Source organism: Schistocerca americana, chromosome 2 (assembly GCF_021461395.2).
Source record: "Schistocerca americana isolate TAMUIC-IGC-003095 chromosome 2, iqSchAmer2.1, whole genome shotgun sequence".
Lineage (NCBI taxonomy): Eukaryota > Metazoa > Arthropoda > Insecta > Orthoptera > Acrididae > Schistocerca > Schistocerca americana.
In genome coordinates, this window is record NC_060120.1 from 608,244,569 (window position 1) to 608,263,644 (window position 19,076).

General features: G+C 39.1%; 1 protein-coding gene across 1 annotated transcript in view; it reads left to right on the forward strand.

Moving 5' to 3' along the window:
- The window catches only part of LOC124596143 (CCAAT/enhancer-binding protein zeta), a 212,492-nt gene that overhangs the window by 61,960 nt on the left and 131,456 nt on the right, over window positions 1–19,076 (forward strand). Inside the window, exon 8 of the mRNA XM_047135163.1 lies at window positions 2,714–2,916. Within this exon, the coding sequence (XP_046991119.1) occupies window positions 2,714–2,916 (203 nt within the window). The remainder of the gene's footprint in view (window positions 1–2,713; window positions 2,917–19,076) is intronic.

Genomic DNA, 19,076 nt, shown 5'->3' on the forward strand with positions numbered 1-19,076 from the left:
GATATTATAGATCAGAGGTTTGCTGTTTTCCTGACACTGGTTATTGAACTAACAAACCAAAACCTTAGGACCACCTGCGTAATAATGTTCTGGTCCAGTTTTGGAATAGAATACAGTAGCGATTCTGCGATCTGTGGAGTCAGCAAGCCCCTGATAGGTCCCAGCTGGTGTGTGCTGCCAGATGTCTACACACACACACACACACACACACACACACACACACACACACACACATTCTCACAATTCCCATAAATTATGAGCAAGTGGCATTTTGGTGCAGAACTGGCACCCAGTTGAATCTCATATGTATTCCATTGGGTTCAGATGACACAAATTAAGACACCAAGAAATCAACATGATCTCACCATAATGCTCCTCAGACCACTGTGACACAATTGTGGCCTAATAACATGGACAGCTATCCTCCTGAAAGAAACGATCACTATTGGGAAAGACTTCACGTTTGCAGGGATATATGTGGTCAACAGTATTGTTCTCATAGACCAGGGCTGTCATGGCACCTCTGATTACTGCCACAGGTTCTGCAGAACCACAAGTTGATGTGCACTGTAGCATAATACCACCCCCACCAGCTGTTGGGTGGCACATGTTCGAAAGAGTCTTTTGCCTGGATTGTGGCGTAGCTGGAAATGTCCATTGATTTGATGTAACAAAAATTATATTCATCCAATGTGGGGACAAATTTCCATTGATCCAGGGTCCATTCTGTGTAAAGTTGAGTAAAAAACATAATGTAATCGAAGTGCCACCAAGCTTGTGCCCAGCATTTTATCTAGTAGCTGATATCTGCATAATTTATCTGAAAGAATTTAAAGTTCTTTTCTAGTTGGTTTGTGTAACAATTAAATCCTTTTTTGTTAATTTTGTAAACTAAAGAGATCTATATTTGCATGAAAATATTTATTGACTCTGTATTTATTATGATTGAAAATCTGGGAAGTATATATTTGTGTGTAGACATTTGACTGTAAAATAAACTATATTTTATACCTAAAGAATATTTGTATGTAGATTCAGTAACTGGAATCAGGTACTGAAACACTACATGTACTTCCACAGGGTTTCATATACATACTTTACACTATAATATTAATATATCAGCACTGAGTATTGTTTCTTTTGCTGTGTATAATTGTGCCTAATCAGTAAGTGGTGGCATTCCCTATTCATCCATACATTATCTAGCCAACTCACATTATGAAAGAGAATCTCAATCAAGGGTATTAATGATTGTGTCCATAAACTTAATGACTTGCCTATCACAAACTATATTTGTAGAACGTATTAACATTTAAAAATTATTAAAGATAATCTGTTACACTCTGTTGGTACATAAAAATGCAGCAGATGTACGTATTAAACATGAAACTAATTATAATAGTATCAGAATGGGATTGTCAACTTATTCTGCATACCAACCATCAAAAAAGGCCACCTGGAACAGGTGTGGCAGACAGCAAATGGCTCTCTAACATTTTGATGTTTCTAACATATTTTCATCAGGATGAAGATAGCAGTAAAGTAAAAGTAAAGGATATACACTTGTGCTGTATGAAAGAAAAGTTCACGTGAGACCTTAAATTAAGGTGAAAGACAGGATATAAAAAAGATGAAATTATGATCAAGAAGACAAATTAACTTCTCTTTCCCTTCAGTATCTGCCTTGTACTCTCAAGTTACTAAATTTTGAATTTAATTTCCCCTAATTTACATCAGCGTGTATCAGAAATGCTGCTGCGAGTGAGTTTTTATAATTTATGCATCTCTTTTCTTGCTCTCCATGTTTACCACAGTGAAATATTTTCAAAAGTCACCTGCCTCTTAGTTTGTGTGTCTGTTAACCTTGCATCAGCCTTTCCTGTTTTTACAGTCATAAATGAACATCTTAGGTACTTAACAGGAAAACCACATCTTTGAAAAGAGTGCTGTTTTTCAGGTTACACTGCACAGCTGTTGTTGATCTACTAATGGTTGCTTAATATTTCCAGAAATAGAGTGATAACTATAAAAAATATCAGTTATATGTAAATACTGCACGACTAGAGATTTCCAATCCCAAATCTAGATAATTACATAATTTATAGAAGGAGCGAAGTGCTAAATGAATTATACTGTCAGTTTAATTTTCTGGATGCTGGGGTTCCTCTGTATGGCGTGATAGGATCTTTGCACTAGGGTGTTGATCACCACTCTGAAACCCAGACAAGCTGCAACTAGATGAAGATGTTTTTTGTTTCTCCTATTGTAATTGTGTACGCTACATTTCATCTGGAACATATTTATAAGGTTAGCCACAAAAACCATTGCAAAAGAAATGTCCCAATCGGTGCAAGAATTCCAATATCTCTGAAGAGATTTGCAGTTAAATACTTTAAACTGTGCTCTCATTGCACTTTTTTCCAGAATAAATATGTTATTGACTAAAGTTGCCTTATCCCAATAGATAATTCCATAGTACACAGAACATGTTAGTGTTTGTGTATAAATGCGAACATAGGCTGAGATAATAAGTGTTAAACTTGCAGCACAAAGTAATAAACCTGACTGCCAAGGGAATTTACAAATCTAGTACTGTTTTTCATTTATTCATTTATTATGAATGAAGTAGATGATGATCTGTTGTTTCAAAAATATTTTTAACTAAATAATCATTTGAAATATAACTATATAAAGCATATTTTTAATCCTCTAGGGAGAGATTGATTCAAGGCTGATGAGTGCATTATTCACAGGAGTCAATCGGGCATTCCCATTTGCCCGAAATGAAATTAACACTATTATGGAACATATTGATACACTATACAAAGTTGTGCATATAGCATCCTTCAATGTCAGTCTACATGCCTTGTGCCTGCTGTTCCATATCACTGACCAAGAAAATACATCAGCTGACAGGTAATATTGTGTGAAGATGTAATATTTGATAATCTATTATAGTTACTTGTCTTTCTACTTGAGAAGTCATTTGAGGATTTTCCTGTTGTTTATAGGCTTGTGTTATTTGTTCTTCTTTCTTTTATGTCTCCTTTCTTTATACGTGCAACAAGGCACAAAATGGGCCACAAAAATAGTTTATTCTTAAGGCAAGATAAAAATAAATTAACAGAAAAACTGCTTGATTTTATCTCTAATTCATAGTAATGTCTTTTCTTGTTCATTTCCAGTCACTGTTAGTTTTTTATTTCCCACTTTTAATTTATGCAGATGATGCATTGTGAACAATTTTAGCATTAAACATGTATCATTTCATTATGAAATGGATTTTATGGAGCAACAACATTATTTACTATAAACTATTTTGCCTTATACTCACAAGTTTTTAAATTTGGTTTTAATTTCTCATAATTTATATCAATGTCTATCAGGTGCAATTCTGTGAATGAGTTTTTGTAGATGATGAATCTTCCTGCAATTAAAGTTTGTGTAGCATACTAAAATTGTGAGATGCACTTGTCCCCAAATACAGTTTTTCTATTTACTATAGTAGAAGTTGCTGTCAGAAGTAGTTCATCTTGAACCAGAATTGAAGTGGGTAGTTCCTGTGAGTTAGTATGGGTAGAAGTTATTCCTGGAAACTGAAATAAAATAATAATTAGATCCTTTTACTGACCTCCCAGCTCAGATGATTCAATTGCTGAAAGGTTCAAAGAAAACTTGAGCCTAATTTCAAGTAAGAGTAATCCACTAAATTACAGACCCATATCATTAAGGTCGATTTGCAGCAGGATTATGGAACATATATTGTGTTCGAACATTATAAATGTTTTCAAATAGAATGGTCTATTGACACACAGTCAGCACAGATTTAGAAAAGATTGTTCTTTTGAAACACAAGTAGCTCTTTAACAATGTACGAAAAGATAGATTGATACTTACTGTAAAGAAGATTGTTAAGTTGTAGACAGGCACGATTAAAAGACACTCACATATAATTTTCAGCCACAGCTTTCATCAGTAAACACACACACACACACACACACACACACACACACACACACACACACAAGAAAGCACCCCTCACATACACGCGACTGCCAACTCCAGCATCTTGGCTCGGATTGCAACATCATGTGGGATGCAATTAGCAATCTGGAGGGGGGTGGGTAAGGGGAAGGGATAGTAGTGTATGGATGGGGAGAGAGATGAACACTGTCTGGTGGAGGTGCGGTCACTAGACTGCCATCAGGTGCAGCATCAGGAGGTTGTGGGGCAGGGAGATGGGGGAAAAATGGAACAAAAATGAGAGGAGTAGGGAAAGACAGGCAGATGCATTGGCAGATGGCTGCAAATAAACAGGACAGGAGATGAGATTGAGGAGGAGATGATAGGACAGAGGGGGTGGATAATGTTGGTGATGGAGGGTGTGGGGACTGTATGTTACCATAGGTTGAGGTGGGAATAAAACTCGTGATGGAGGGAAGGATCGAGATGGGGTGTTGGAGAGAAGGATCCAAATGGTCAGATGGCTCGGGTTGTGAAGCAGCCACTGAATTCAAGTGTGCTATGTTCAGCTGCATGTTGTGCCACAGGATCGTCTATGTTGCTCTTGGCCACAGTTTGGCGGTGGCCTTTCATCCTGGTGGACAGCTGGTTGGTAGTCATATCAATATAAAAAGCTGTGCAAAGATTACAGCAGAGCTGGTAGGACGTGGCTGCTTTCACAGGTAGCCTAGCCCCTGATGGGGTACGATAAACCTGCGACAGGACTGGAATAAGAAGTGGTGGGTGGGTAGATTTGAGAGGTTTTGCACATGGGTCTTCCACAATGATATGAAGAAGTGCTTCCATTGCAGGGATCAGGAGAAGGAGAGTAGGTCTTTGACAAGTCCAGCATTCTGCAGGCAGAGGTTCCACCACTGTTGTTATGAATCGCAGTGACTACCTGGCAGAAGGCCTCCACCATTTGTCTTGACTCCTCCACCCGTAAACCTAGCCAGAGTGTCCTATCCCAGAAGTGGATTACAAACTCTAATCCCTGTTTAAAGCCATAGGCCCTTCTCAGAACATATCCCCTGAATCCATTTCTCTCCTCGCCCCTATTACACCCTGTACACCCACCTTCTAATTGCCCCCGAAATCCACAAACCCAAAGGTCCTGGACACCCCATTGTGGCTTGTTACTGCGGCCACACTGAAAGAATTGCGACACTCTATGACCAATGCCTCCAACCAATTGCCCGTAATCTGACCTCCTACATTAATGACCCCAGTCACTTCCTTCACGACTCTCCACCATCCCCATCCTTTTACCTCCTGGATCCAGCTCAGAACTGTTGATGCCACCTCCCTGCACACCATCATCCCTCATGCCCATGGTCTTACTGGTATTGAACACTACCTTTCTCAATGTCCTTCAGACTCCAAACCCACTACCTCATTCCTCATGCACTTTACTAACTTTATCCTAACACGCAACTACTTCTCATTTGAAGGGAAGGTATATAAATAAATCCATGACACAGCCATGGGCACCCACATGACCCTTCTGTCCCAACTGTTCCAACTCCGGGAACAACTGAACCACATCCTTTGCCAGGGCTTTGATTACCTATCATTGTGTCATTGTGCCTTGAAATGAGGGACATCCTACCCAAAGCACTTCCTAGCACTCCTAAGTGGTGTTCCATTGCCACCCAACCTTCACATTATCCTGGTCCATCTCTGTGCCACTCGCTATTCCAGTCCTGTCACTAGTTTATCCTTCCCCATCAGAGACCGGGCCACCTGTGAAAAGAGCCATGTCATTTGCCAGCTTTGCTACAATCATTGCACAGCTTATTATATTGGTATGACTACCAACCAGCTGTCCATCAGGATGAAAGGCCACCTCCAAACAGTAGCCAAGAGCAAAGTAGACTATCCTGTGGCACAACATGCAGCTGAACATAACACACTTGATTTCAGTGGCTACTCCACTACCCGAGCCATCTGGATCCTTCCCTCCACCACCAGTTCTTCTTAACTGTGCAGATGGGAGATATTCTTACAATACATTCTCTGCCATCATAATTATTCTGGCCTCAACCTATGGTAACATACTGTCCTCACATCCTCGACCCAACAGTTTCCACCCCCTTTGTCCTATTGTCTCCTCCCCATTCTCATTTCCCGCTTGGTTTATTTCCAGCCCTCTGCCAATGCATCTACCCATCTTTCCCCATTACTCACCTTTTTGCTCCTTTTTTCCCCACCTCCCTGCTCTACAACCTCCTGATGCTGCACCTGTTGGCAGTCCAGTCCCTGCACACTCCACCAGACAGTGTTGTCTCTCTCCCCATCCATTCACTACTATCCCTTTCCCTTCCCCTTCCCCAACCCCTCTAGATTGCTACTTACATACCACATGATGTTGCATTCCAGCTTGAGATCTTGAGATGACGGATTTGGCAGTCATGTGTATGTGAGGTGTGCTTACTTTTGTGTGTGTGTGTGTGTGTGTGTGTGTGTGTGTGTGTGTGTGCGCGCGTGTGTCTTTACTGACAAAGATTGTGTCCGAAAACTATACGTGTCTTTTGACTGTGCCTGTGTGCAGCTTGACATGTCTTCTTTACAGTAAGTAGCAATCTACCTTTTCCTATGTTGTTGATATTCCTACGTGGAGTTTCCATTGTCTGATGCCTAGCTCTTTACTCACACAAAGTGTTGAGTCCTATTGACAAGGGCTTTCAAATTGATTCTGTTTCTAGATTTCCAGAAAGTTTTTGCCACTTTCCCCACAAGCAGCTTGTAATCAAATTGCTTGCTAATGGAATATCATTTCAGTTATGCGACTGGATTCATGATTTCCTGTCACACAGAGGTCACAGTTAGTAGTAATAGACGGAAAGTTATTGAGTGAAACAGAAGTGATTTCTGGCATTCCCCAAGGTAGTGTTATAGACCCCCTGCTGTTCCTTATCCATACAAACGATTTAGGAGACAATCTGAGCTGCCTTCTTAGATTGTTTGCAGATGATGCGGTCATTTATTGTTTAGTAAAGTCATCAGAAGATGAAAACAGATAGCAAAGTGATTTATAAAATATTTCTATATAGTGCAAAAATTGGCAATTGACCCTAAATAATGAAAAGTATGAGGTCTTTCACATGAGTTTTAAAAGGAATCTGTTAAACTTGGTTTCCATGATAAGTCAGTCAAATTTAAAGGCTGTAAATTCACATGAATATGTAGGAATTTCAATTAAGAACAACTTAAATTGGAAAGAACACACAGAAAATGTTGTGGGGAAGGCAAACCAAAGACTACAATTTATATACAGAATGCTTAGAAGATGCAGCAGATCTACTAAACAGACTGTCTACACTATGTTTGTCTGTCCCCTTTTGGAGTACTTCTGTGCGGTGTGGAATCCTTACCAGATAGGATTAACAGAGTAGGTCGAGGAATTGAAAGAAGAGGAGCATATTTTGTATTATTGAGAAATGGGGGAGAATGTGTCACTAACATGACACAAGATTTGGGGTGGCCATCATAAAACAAAAGTGTTTTTTTTTTCTGCGGACTCTTCTCATGAAATTTCAGTCACCAACTTTCTACTCTGAACGTGAAAATGTTGGTGCCAACTTACATAGGGAGAAATGATCATCATAATAAAATAAGAGAAATCAGATCTCGCCTGGAGAGATACAAGTTTTTGTTTCTCCCACGCGCTGTACAAGATTGGAATAATAGAGAATAATTGTGAAGATGGTTCAATGAACCCTCTGCCAGGCACTTACGTGTGATTTGCAGAGTATCCATGTAAATGCAGATGTAGATACAGAAAGAGAAATTATCAAGACCACAGCTGGAAAGAAGGCAGTTACAAACATGACAAAACTGAATATCATTAAGTGAAACTACGTAAGCCAAAGTAAAAACTTAACACATTTCACCTTGGTTAAACACTAATCTGGTGTAACATCCCTTGTACTTTAAATATTATCTTGAAATTGTGTCAACTTTATAGCTATCTTTGTATCTGCGCCTTCACCTATTGTTTTTGTAATTGTAACTCTGTAGTTGTTCTTGTAATAGCTCCTTCACTTATCACCTTTATAGTACCATTAACTGTAGTATTACTTTATTTTATTTTATGTACTGTTATCACTATTTGCCTGAGAATTCTCTGTCTTTTATATAATAGTAGCTGGGTTTAAATGGCCTACAACAAAATCAGAATCAATATTACTTTGGTATTTCCTAATTTAATTGTTAGCGTTCTGTGTTAATCTTTTAGTTATTAAAACTATTTTTCTTTGTTGGCAGCATCGGTGTTGTAAATCATCTGCTTTTTCCTCCCAATCTGAGCTACACAGTACTCTAATTACCTTTAATATGGAAGGTTTGTTGTTTTTACAGTCATTGCTGTTGTCAGTCGCATTCCCTCACAAGGAATAATCTCTGCTGCCCACTCCTCCGTATTCGCACCGACCTTTGCGCTTTGTGTTAGGGAAGACTAACTGACCTTGAACTCGTTGCATTCTCCACACCCTCTAATCGCCCATGGGCCCCTCCCCCTCCTACTCGTCCCACATACTGCAAGGCACTGGCTATGCCAGAGTCCAGGGCAGCTGCTGTCCCTACTTTCAGCATTATAGCGGGAGCTATTCACAATGATTGTGCACTACATCTCGCGCGTGCAAACATGGAGTAATTACCGGCCCTCTTGACTGAATTCAGATGCATATTTCAGGACATCAGCTTTCATGTCATGCTACTGTTGGAGATGTGGCTTTAGCCAAGTATCCCTTCTGGCTTTGTAAGCCTTGAAAGTGTTCTGTCTGTGTGATATACAATCCACTCAAAGCTGGACATATCTCTAGCTTTAAATCCACACTCTCAGGTCTTGAATCTTTGTATGAACACATAATTGTAGCTGGATATGTGAACATAAATTTTATAAGCAACAGTCTTGCAGTTTCAAAATTCAAACATATACTTTCCTACTCAAATCATTTACTGCGCCCACTTGGGCCAACTCAACATACTGCAGACACTCGCACCTCTGTCAGTATTTTTGCAACGAAGTCTCCAAACAGAGCTATTCACACTGATCAAATTTCTGCACCTGGCTTACCTGATTATCATGTAATATTCATGAATTATTTGTTGCAAGTCTAAAGAACGAACTGCAACTGGTCACTTTTATAGACTTCAAGCAATTATGTCTGAGCTTATAGCTGACGCCTATGACACCTCTTGGTGGGAAGTGACAGGAAATAGCTTTGACATAGGTTATGGAGCATCTAATTTCACTAAGATACTCAATAATTCATACGATAAATGCACCCTGATAAAAACTTTAAGAATCAGCAGAAAATCTGCAGCACGGCTTACTGATCAACTCAAACACTTTATGAGTACCAGAGACACAGCACACAAAAAAATATAAATGGCATCCTACCTCTGAGAATAATCTCACATACAAGTGAATTCGCAACCACATTAGCCTGTCAGTTAGAAATGCAAAACTCAGGTACACCAACTCAGTAACTGAGAACTTTCACTGGACTTCTGTCCTGTGGGGAAATCTACAAGGACAAGGAACAGGTAAACCTAATCTGCAGCTGAACCTTTCATTCCTATTGAGAATTTAACAAGGAGAGGTCCCCAGTGGTACAATCAACTTTTTGCAACCAGCTATATGTGGTGCAGGTTAAGAACCTAGGCATCACACCCTGAACCCATTCACCCTGGTGGGCCCTCTTTTGCAAGTAACAGTCTTGCAGTTTCAAAATTCAAACATATACTTTCCTACTCAAATCATTTACTGCGCCCACTTGGGCCAACTCAACATACTGCAGACACTCGCACCTCTGTCAGTATTTTTGCAACGAAGTCTCCAAACAGAGCTATTCACACTGATCAAATTTCTGCACCTGGCTTACCTGATTATCATGTAATATTCATGAATTATTTGTTGCAAGTCTAAAGAACGAACTGCAACTGGTCACTTTTATAGACTTCAAGCAATTATGTCTGAGCTTATAGCTGACGCCTATGACACCTCTTGGTGGGAAGTGACAGGAAATAGCTTTGACATAGGTTATGGAGCATCTAATTTCACTAAGATACTCAATAATTCATACGATAAATGCACCCTGATAAAAACTTTAAGAATCAGCAGAAAATCTGCAGCACGGCTTACTGATCAACTCAAACACTTTATGAGTACCAGAGACACAGCACACAAAAAAATATAAATGGCATCCTACCTCTGAGAATAATCTCACATACAAGTGAATTCGCAACCACATTAGCCTGTCAGTTAGAAATGCAAAACTCAGGTACACCAACTCAGTAACTGAGAACTTTCACTGGACTTCTGTCCTGTGGGGAAATCTACAAGGACAAGGAACAGGTAAACCTAATCTGCAGCTGAACCTTTCATTCCTATTGAGAATTTAACAAGGAGAGGTCCCCAGTGGTACAATCAACTTTTTGCAACCAGCTATATGTGGTGCAGGTTAAGAACCTAGGCATCACACCCTGAACCCATTCACCCTGGTGGGCCCTCTTTTGCAAGTAACAGCCGAAAAACAATTTAGCCTGTTCCTCTACAACATTTAATTATCATCAGACTTTCGACTGCCATCATAGTGTAATGGATAGTGTAAATCAGTAACAAACAGAAGGTGGTTGGTTTGATTCCTGTCAAATTCCTATTTTTTTTTTTTTAATTTTTATTTTTCTTTTGTTATTTGCTTCAAATGTAATATTTTTAAATTTTCTAATCCTTTCCCAAGTCATTTTAATTGTTGCATTAACTTTTTTATTTGCTCTCATATTGTCTTCCTGTCATTCCTTTTTCATTTGAAATCATTGTCCATATTGTTTTAATTCTTTTTATGGTTTTAATTCTTTTTTATTTATATATTGTAATATTTAATCATTTTAAAATACCGATCAAGTGACTAAAAATCAAAATAGTTATTAGTATTCATGTAGATCGTGCAACAGCACAAAAATTTATTTTTCGTTGCGAGATACACAGTTTTTTGGGTGGTAATTGTCATACAAACATTTGAAACACAAATTGTTCTCACACAATGGACAAACTATAAAAGCTATCTGTCTACATTTACATAGTTTCTTTATCAAATTCAATGGAAAGCACACTTCATTCACACTATGAAATATTGTCTTTTCATTACCTAACTTTGATCCATACCAGGTGTACCTTATCATGTTTTGAAAGGCTGGTGCACACATAATTCAAAGAACAATTTAATGTACTTTGATAATATCGCCAAGCGTAGCAATTTTGCGTTTATCTTGTAATAATTCAGGTGTGCTCTGAAGCTTTTTATTAGTATTTTACACCTGGCCATAAAAATATACGTCACATGTCTGGCAAGGGAGAATACATTTTGGAGGAATAATTTTCAAAGTGCATGTAGCTTCCCCAGAGCTGTTCACATATATTTCGCCATATGATGTGTTGTCCATCTGACCTCTCCATGAATCAACAAGTAACAAAAAATCATTTTCTTTGTGTATGGTTTCGTTACAGATAGCAAATATTGCGCTTATAGCTCTTTCGCTAATTTTCCTGATTTTGAGCAGGTGATGACCACATTTCCATATTCTTACTCCAAAATTCAATTTCTTTAGCAACCATAGGTCCAAATTTATTTCCGACCTCCTGCATACATAAGAATGCATGGTAGCAATTCACTGGCAAATGTCAAGGAATATTGCACTGTGTACGAATGTGAAGGCTTTTGCCAAATTTCTCTTTTGCACCAAAACTATTTTTGGTCCTCGAAATTCCAGTGATCAATGATATGTTGATTTATAATTGCAACCCATTTGATTGGTATTAATAACAAGGTTTGGACTATAATTTCCTACTATCAGCACTGTTCATTTTCTGCATCGTTCTGCTGTTGCAGTGTCAAGTGTTGTAATGTTATTTGCACTAATGAATTTAGTCACTTTTCTCTGATGTATTCCGTGTTTTATTTTAAAATTGTTTGCTCACTTCCCACTTGCAGAGAATGGCAAGTTTTCCTATAGATACAGTGTACGTGTTGTCACTCGTTTGTAGCACATCCAAGCATCCGTAAATTTTTCAAATGTTTCAGTATCAATTAGAAACAGTATCATATTGCATTTGCATTCACATAATAGGGAGCATTTTCAGAAAGGCGAGATCTCTCCTTGTAAGTAGACAATGCATAAAGTAAGGCATTCGTGAAAGTTCTCCTTATTTCTTCATCAAATTCCTCCATTCTTTCGTCATGACATTTGCTGGTTGGTGAATTTGCGTTGCCGGTCATTTCAAATGCCATACACTCACAAAACAAATGCAAGAGGGAAGCACAAAAAAATAAACGGGAAAGAATTGATTTATGATTGGAAAGTGCAAACCCACCAATGATGTTGAGCCTGGTGGAGAAATGGGAACAAAAAAGGAAGCTAATACAATGGTTAAAATGACTTGGCAAAGGATTAGAAAATCTAAAAATATTACATTTGAAGATGATAACTGAAGAAAAAGAAAAATCAATAAAAGAAAAAAGCAAGAGGAACTTGACAGGAATCGAACCTGTCACATTCTGTTTGCTGCTCATTTGCACTGTCCATTAGCTACAATGGTAGTTGAAAACCTGGTGTTAATTTAATGTTGTAGAGGAACAGGCTAAATTATTTTTCGCCTTTTGCTTGTAAACAAGGGCCCAGCAGGGTGAATGGCTTCAGAGTGTGATACCTACACAACTATGTAGGTGGTTGCAAAAAGTCGATTGCATCACTTGGGACCTCTCCTTGTAATTGAGTATTTTGCACACTAACATCTCTTCTTAACCAGTGCAAAAGGACACAGACATTGAATTCCGTGAAGCATCTGCGGTCAGTAAAAATAAAAAAATTTTTCTGCAGCTTGTAAGTCTCAACACAATTCGGAAGTCAATTGCGCAAATTCGTTCTGCTGCCGCAGGACATCACAATATTGCAGTACAAATGATTAATTTCCTCATCAATTCATTACTCTTGATAATAATGTATCTTTTTGACCATTCATCTTCCTAGCGACTTGCTGATCCTATACTCAAAAAGGCATCTGCCAGGATCAATTTCCTCATCAATTCATTACTCTTGATAATAATGTATCTTTTTGACCATTCATCTTCCTAGCAACTTGCTGATCCTATACTCAAAAAGGCATCTGCCAGAGAACCATCTGATTATAGGCCCACTTGCATTCTACCAGAATTGTCTAAGGCTTTACAATACATAGTTGACAATCAGCTTACCAGTTAGTTAACCTCAAGTAACCATTTGGATGAATACCAATCTGGTTTCTGGGAAACTTGCAGCATAGTGATTGCTCTCATAAAAGTTACTGATGAACTAAAACAAGCTGTGGTCAAACAAGAGGCAACTTTTATGTGCTTCTTGGATTTCAGCAAAGCTTTCAACACTGTCAACCTTAACAGTCTACTTGCCAAACTCAAAAGTCAAATCCTTTCTTCGAGTACTGTCCAGTGGATCCACTCATACCTTATATTCTGCCAGCAGGTGTGATGATCAGAACAAAGAGGTCATAGTGGAACACTATAGTATCAGGTGTCCCACAAGGATCAGTACTGCTCCCATTAATTTTTTCATTATATGTTAGTGATGTGTCAACTATTATCCCCCTTTGCAAACATTATTTATACTGCACTCACCCATCCAGAAGGTAAATGCTGACTTAATTGCTTTATCAAAATGGGGACATAACATAGGTTTGAAACTTAACCCATCTGAAACATAAGGCAGCTTAGACATTCACAAGAGACTTATTATACTTCAGTTCAGAGAATCTCTTCTGCCCTTAGTCCTAAACAGCACAGAAATAACCTTTTCTTCTTCTGCAAAGAATTTGGGATAATTCTGGATGTAGTCGTCCTCCGTCTATCTGCTGTCATTGACTTCTCTGACGAACGATGTTTATGTTGTTATCTACTGTATATGTCTCACTGATTGTCGTATCTGTACCTCAGATGGAGGAACCACAAATATCTTCATTATAACAACAACTAAATTTCAGGTTTTCCTGATAATTAATGTTAATTTTTTGCTCAGTCAATCATCCTTCATTTGTTGCTGCATTACCGAAGACGCAGTAGTTAATAACGTACTAGTTACTAATTAAATGTACCTATGGAAATCACTTTAGATTTTTTAATAAGAACAACATTCAATAATAATTAAATGATCATGAATGATTGCTTTTTGTATAGAGGGAAAAAGGGGGTTGATCCTACAATTACTTTCAGCAATTACGGCAACTAAAATGTCAGTGATTTTTTATAGTTCGTCTCCCAAAGATATTATAGAAACATGTATGGTCCATTACTATACTTCAATACAGTCATTCATACACTTTTATTTTTACAAAGCTAAGTGTCCAGTTCCGTTTTTATATTCAATTTAATGTCCCTTCGTATAGTCTGCAGATCCTACTTACAGTTATTCGGCGTGTAATAGAATTTAATAGTGAGCATTACTTTTTCTTGCGCACAAAATTCCTCAGATATTCTTAGTCCATGGCAGTATGGCAAAAGTCTGTCCTGTATAAATTAATTATAGTGAATTATCTTGCAGTTTAACAAAAGTGGGCCTGATCCCTTCCGTAACATAGCACATGAGAATGCCCGCTATATCGCATGTCACAACTACGTCGTAGACTTATTCAGAGCGGGGAAAACAAGATGAAAGAACTAACTATACCCATGCAGGTTTTATATAGTAGAATTCAGAAGCAAAAGTAGCTACATTAAACCCTTTTTGATTTCTCTGAAGCGCTACTTTGGTGCGGGTGTTATTCTGATGAGAGATTATATATCGATAATTTTAATTAAAACTTTTTCAATGCTATTAATTATTGCTGATATTGTTGATCACATGTACCCTATATGAAAATAAGTCTGATAATATTGTTCTTAATTAAAAGAGCACACAATTATAGTCTGTTAGAAGATGTCAGTATTACTTCATTTATTACAGAAATATATAAAAAAGGATTTCCTGTTGAGCTTGAAAAGAAACACATAGAATCACTAATACTCCGTATCCTTGCTTATGGTGTTCCTATTGTCCAAGAGTTTTGTATGAGAGATGGAACTGGTGATGAACACTCGAGTGTGATACATTTGTGATATATGCTATTTTGACAATGCCTCTCCTGCTTATGAACAATTATGATGTCTACATGCCAATAAGTAGACATTTTCATACCCTGTGTTTGCTGTATTGTCTTCTCAATCATTGCACTCCTTCCTATGTCTTCAATTCTTACACTACTATCTGAACAATACAGCAGAAATTCTCATTTCCAACAAAGCAAAATTCTCTCTGTATCACTACACGACACTAACATGTTCATACAGTCTGTATCAGGAACTTGACTTTGGAACAACCTTCCTCAAAATACTAGCAAAATTAAAAACCTTTCAAACTTAACCTTCTATCACAATAGTTATTCTCTTCTTGCAGCTATCTTGTCAGTCGTCCCTCTGCCTCAACTTTTCTCTCCCCATGTCTGCGGAATTTTCCATTGAAATTCTCTTCTTTCATAGCAACCATTGCCTCTTTCATTTCTGTCTTCTCCTTTTTCATTAACCCTTCCACTTCTAGTACCAAACAAGGCTTCAGAAGTGCTAAACTAATCAGTATCATTCTTAATGCCTCCATTATTTTATTGCAGTCAGAATTATTATTATTATTATTGCAAATTATTACTTTTGTTAGTAATGCAAATTATTATTATTGAATTTAACAAAGAAAATTGCAAGTATTGTTATTATTGAATTTGTTATGTAAGAATTAATTAACATCATTCTTAATGCCTCCATTTGTTTATCATCATTGTTAGTGTTACTGTTATTATTGTTATTATTATTATTGCCAATTATTATTTTTTATTAATAACATAAATTTTTATCAACCAATGGAATATCCGGGATGAGATGTAATAATATTATGGAAAGGGAAGATGCTACTCACCATATAGCGGAGATGTTGAGTCACAGATAGGCACAACAAAGAGACTGTCACAAATGAGCTTTTGGCCAATAAGTCCATTGTCGAAAACACACACACACACACACACACACACACACACACACACACACTCAAAACGCAGCTCACTCACACATGACTGCATCTTTGGCAGCTGAAGTGTGACTTCAGCTGCCAGTGACTGCAGTCATGTGTGTATGAATTGCATATATATATGGTTATAATAGAGGGAAACATTCCACGTAGGAAATATATATCTAAAAACAAAGATGATGTGACTTACCAAATGAAAGTGCTGGCAGGTCGACAGACACACAAACAAACACAAACATACACACAAAATTCAAGCTTTCGCAACAAACTGTTGCCTCATCAGGAAAGAGGGAAGGAGAGGGAAAGATGAAAGGATGTGGGTTTTAAGGGAGAGGGTAAGGAGTCATTCCAATCCCGGGAGCGGAAAGACTTACCTTAGGGGGAAAAAAGGACGGGTATACACTCGCACACACACACACATATCCATCCACACATATAAAGACACAAGCAGACATATTTAAAGACCATCCACACATATACAGACACAAGCAGACATATTTAAATATGTCTGCTTGTGTCTGTATATGTGTGGATGGATATTTGTGTGCGTGCGAGTGTATACCCGTCCTTTTTTCCCCCTAAGGTAAGTCTTTCCGCTCCCGGGATTGGAATGACTCCTTACCCTCTCTCTTAAAACCCACATCCTTTCGTCTTTCCCTCTCCTTCCCTCTTTCCTGATGAGGCAACAGTTTGTTGCGAAAGCTTGAATTTTGTGTGTATGTTTGTGTATGTTTGTGTTTGTTTGTGTGTTTGTCGACCTGCCAGCACTTCCATTTGGTAAGTCACATCATCTTGTTTTTTTATATATATATATATATATATATATATATATATATATATATATATATATATATATATATATATATATATATAAAAAAAACAAAGATGAGGTGACTTACCGAACGAAAGCGCTGGCAGGTCGATAGACACACAAACATACACACAAAATTCTAGCTTTCGCAACCAATGGTTGCCTCATCAGAAAAGAGGGAAGGAGAGGGAAAGACGAAAGGATGTGGTTTTTAAGGGAGAGGGTAAGGAGTCATTCCAATCCCGGGAGCGGAAAGACTTACCTTAGGGGGAAAAAAGGACAGGTATACACTCGCGCGCACACACACACACACACACACACACACACATATCCATCCACACATACAGACACAAGCAGACATATTTAAAGACAAAGAGTTTGGGCAGAGATGTCAGTCGAGGCGGAAGTGTAGAGGCAAAGAAGTTGTTGAAAGACAGGTGAGGTATGAGTGGCGGCAACTTGAAATTAGCAGAGATTGAGGCCTGGCGGATAATGAGAAGAGAGGATATACTGAAGGGCAAGTTCCCATCTCTGGAGTTCGGATAGGTTGGTGTTGGTGGGAAGTATCCAGATAACCTGGACGGTGTAACACTGTGCCAAGATGTGCTGGCTGTGCACCAAGGCATGTTTAGCCACAGGGTGATCCTCATTACCAACAAACACTGTCTGCCTGTGTCCATTCATGTGAATGGACAGTTTGATGCTATTCGTTCCCACATAGAATGCATCACAGTGTAGGCAGGTCAGTTGGTAAATCATGTGGGTGCTTTCGCACGTGGCTCTGCCTTTGATCATGTACACCTTCCGGGTTACAGGACTGGAGTAGGTGGTGGTGGGAGGGTGCTTGGGACAGGTTTTGCACCGGGGGCGGTTACAAGAGTAGGAGCCAAAGGCCAGACATACCAACAATTAAAGGGAACAGCCATGGGTACCAGGATGGCCCTCTCGTACGCCAACCTATTCATGGGTCGCTTAGAGGAAGCCTTCTTGGTTACCCAGGTCTGCCAACCCAAAGTTTGGTACAGATTTATTGATGACATCTTCATGATCTGACTCACAGTGAAAAAGAACTCCAGAATTTCCTCTCCAACCTCAACTCCTTTGCTTCCATCAGATTCACCTGGTCGTACTCCAAATCCCATGCCACTTTCCTTGATGTTGATCTCCACCTGTCCAATGGCCAACTTCACACGTCCGTCCACATCAAACCCACCAACAAGCAACAGTACCTCCATTATGACAGCTGCCACCCATTCCACATCAAACGGTCCCTTCCCTACAGCTTTGGTCTTCGTGGCAAACGAGTCTGCTCCAGTCCGGAATCACTGAAGCATTACGTCAACAACCTGACAACAGCTTTCGCATCCCGCAACTACCCTCCCGACCTGGTACAGAAACAAATAACCAGAGCCACTTCCTCATCCCCTCAAACCCAGAATCCCCCACAGAAGAACCACAAAAGTGCCCCACTTGTGACAGGATACTTTCCGGGACTGGATCAGACTCTGAATGTGGCTCTCCAACAGGGATACGACTTCCTCAAATCCTGCCCTGAAATGAGATCCATCCTTCATGAAATCCTCCCCACTCCGCCAAGAGTGTCTTTCCGCCATCCACCTAACCTTCGTAACCTGTTAGTTCATCCCTATGAAATCTCCAAACCACCTTCCCTACCCTTTGGCTCCTATCCTTGTAATTGCCCCTGGTGCAAAACCTGTCCCATGCACCCTCCCACCACCACCTACTCCAGTCCTGTAACCCGGAAGGTGTACACGATCAAAGGCAGAGCCACGTGTGAAAGCACCCACGTGATTTACCAACTGACCTGCCTACACTGTGATGCATTCTATGTGGGAATGACCAGCATGAATGGACACAGGCAGACAGTGTTTGTTGGTAATGAGGATCACCCTGTGGCTAAACATGCCTTGGTGCACAGCCAGCACATCTTGGCACAGTGTTACACTGTCTGGGTTATCTGGATACTTCCCACCAACACCAACCTATCCGAACTCCGGAGATGGGAACTTGCCCTTCAGTATATCCTCTCTTCTCATTATCCGCCAGGCCTCAATCTCCGCTAATTTCAAGTTGCCGCCACTCATACCTCACCTATCTTTCAACAACTTCTTTGCCTCTACACTTCCACCTCGACTGACAT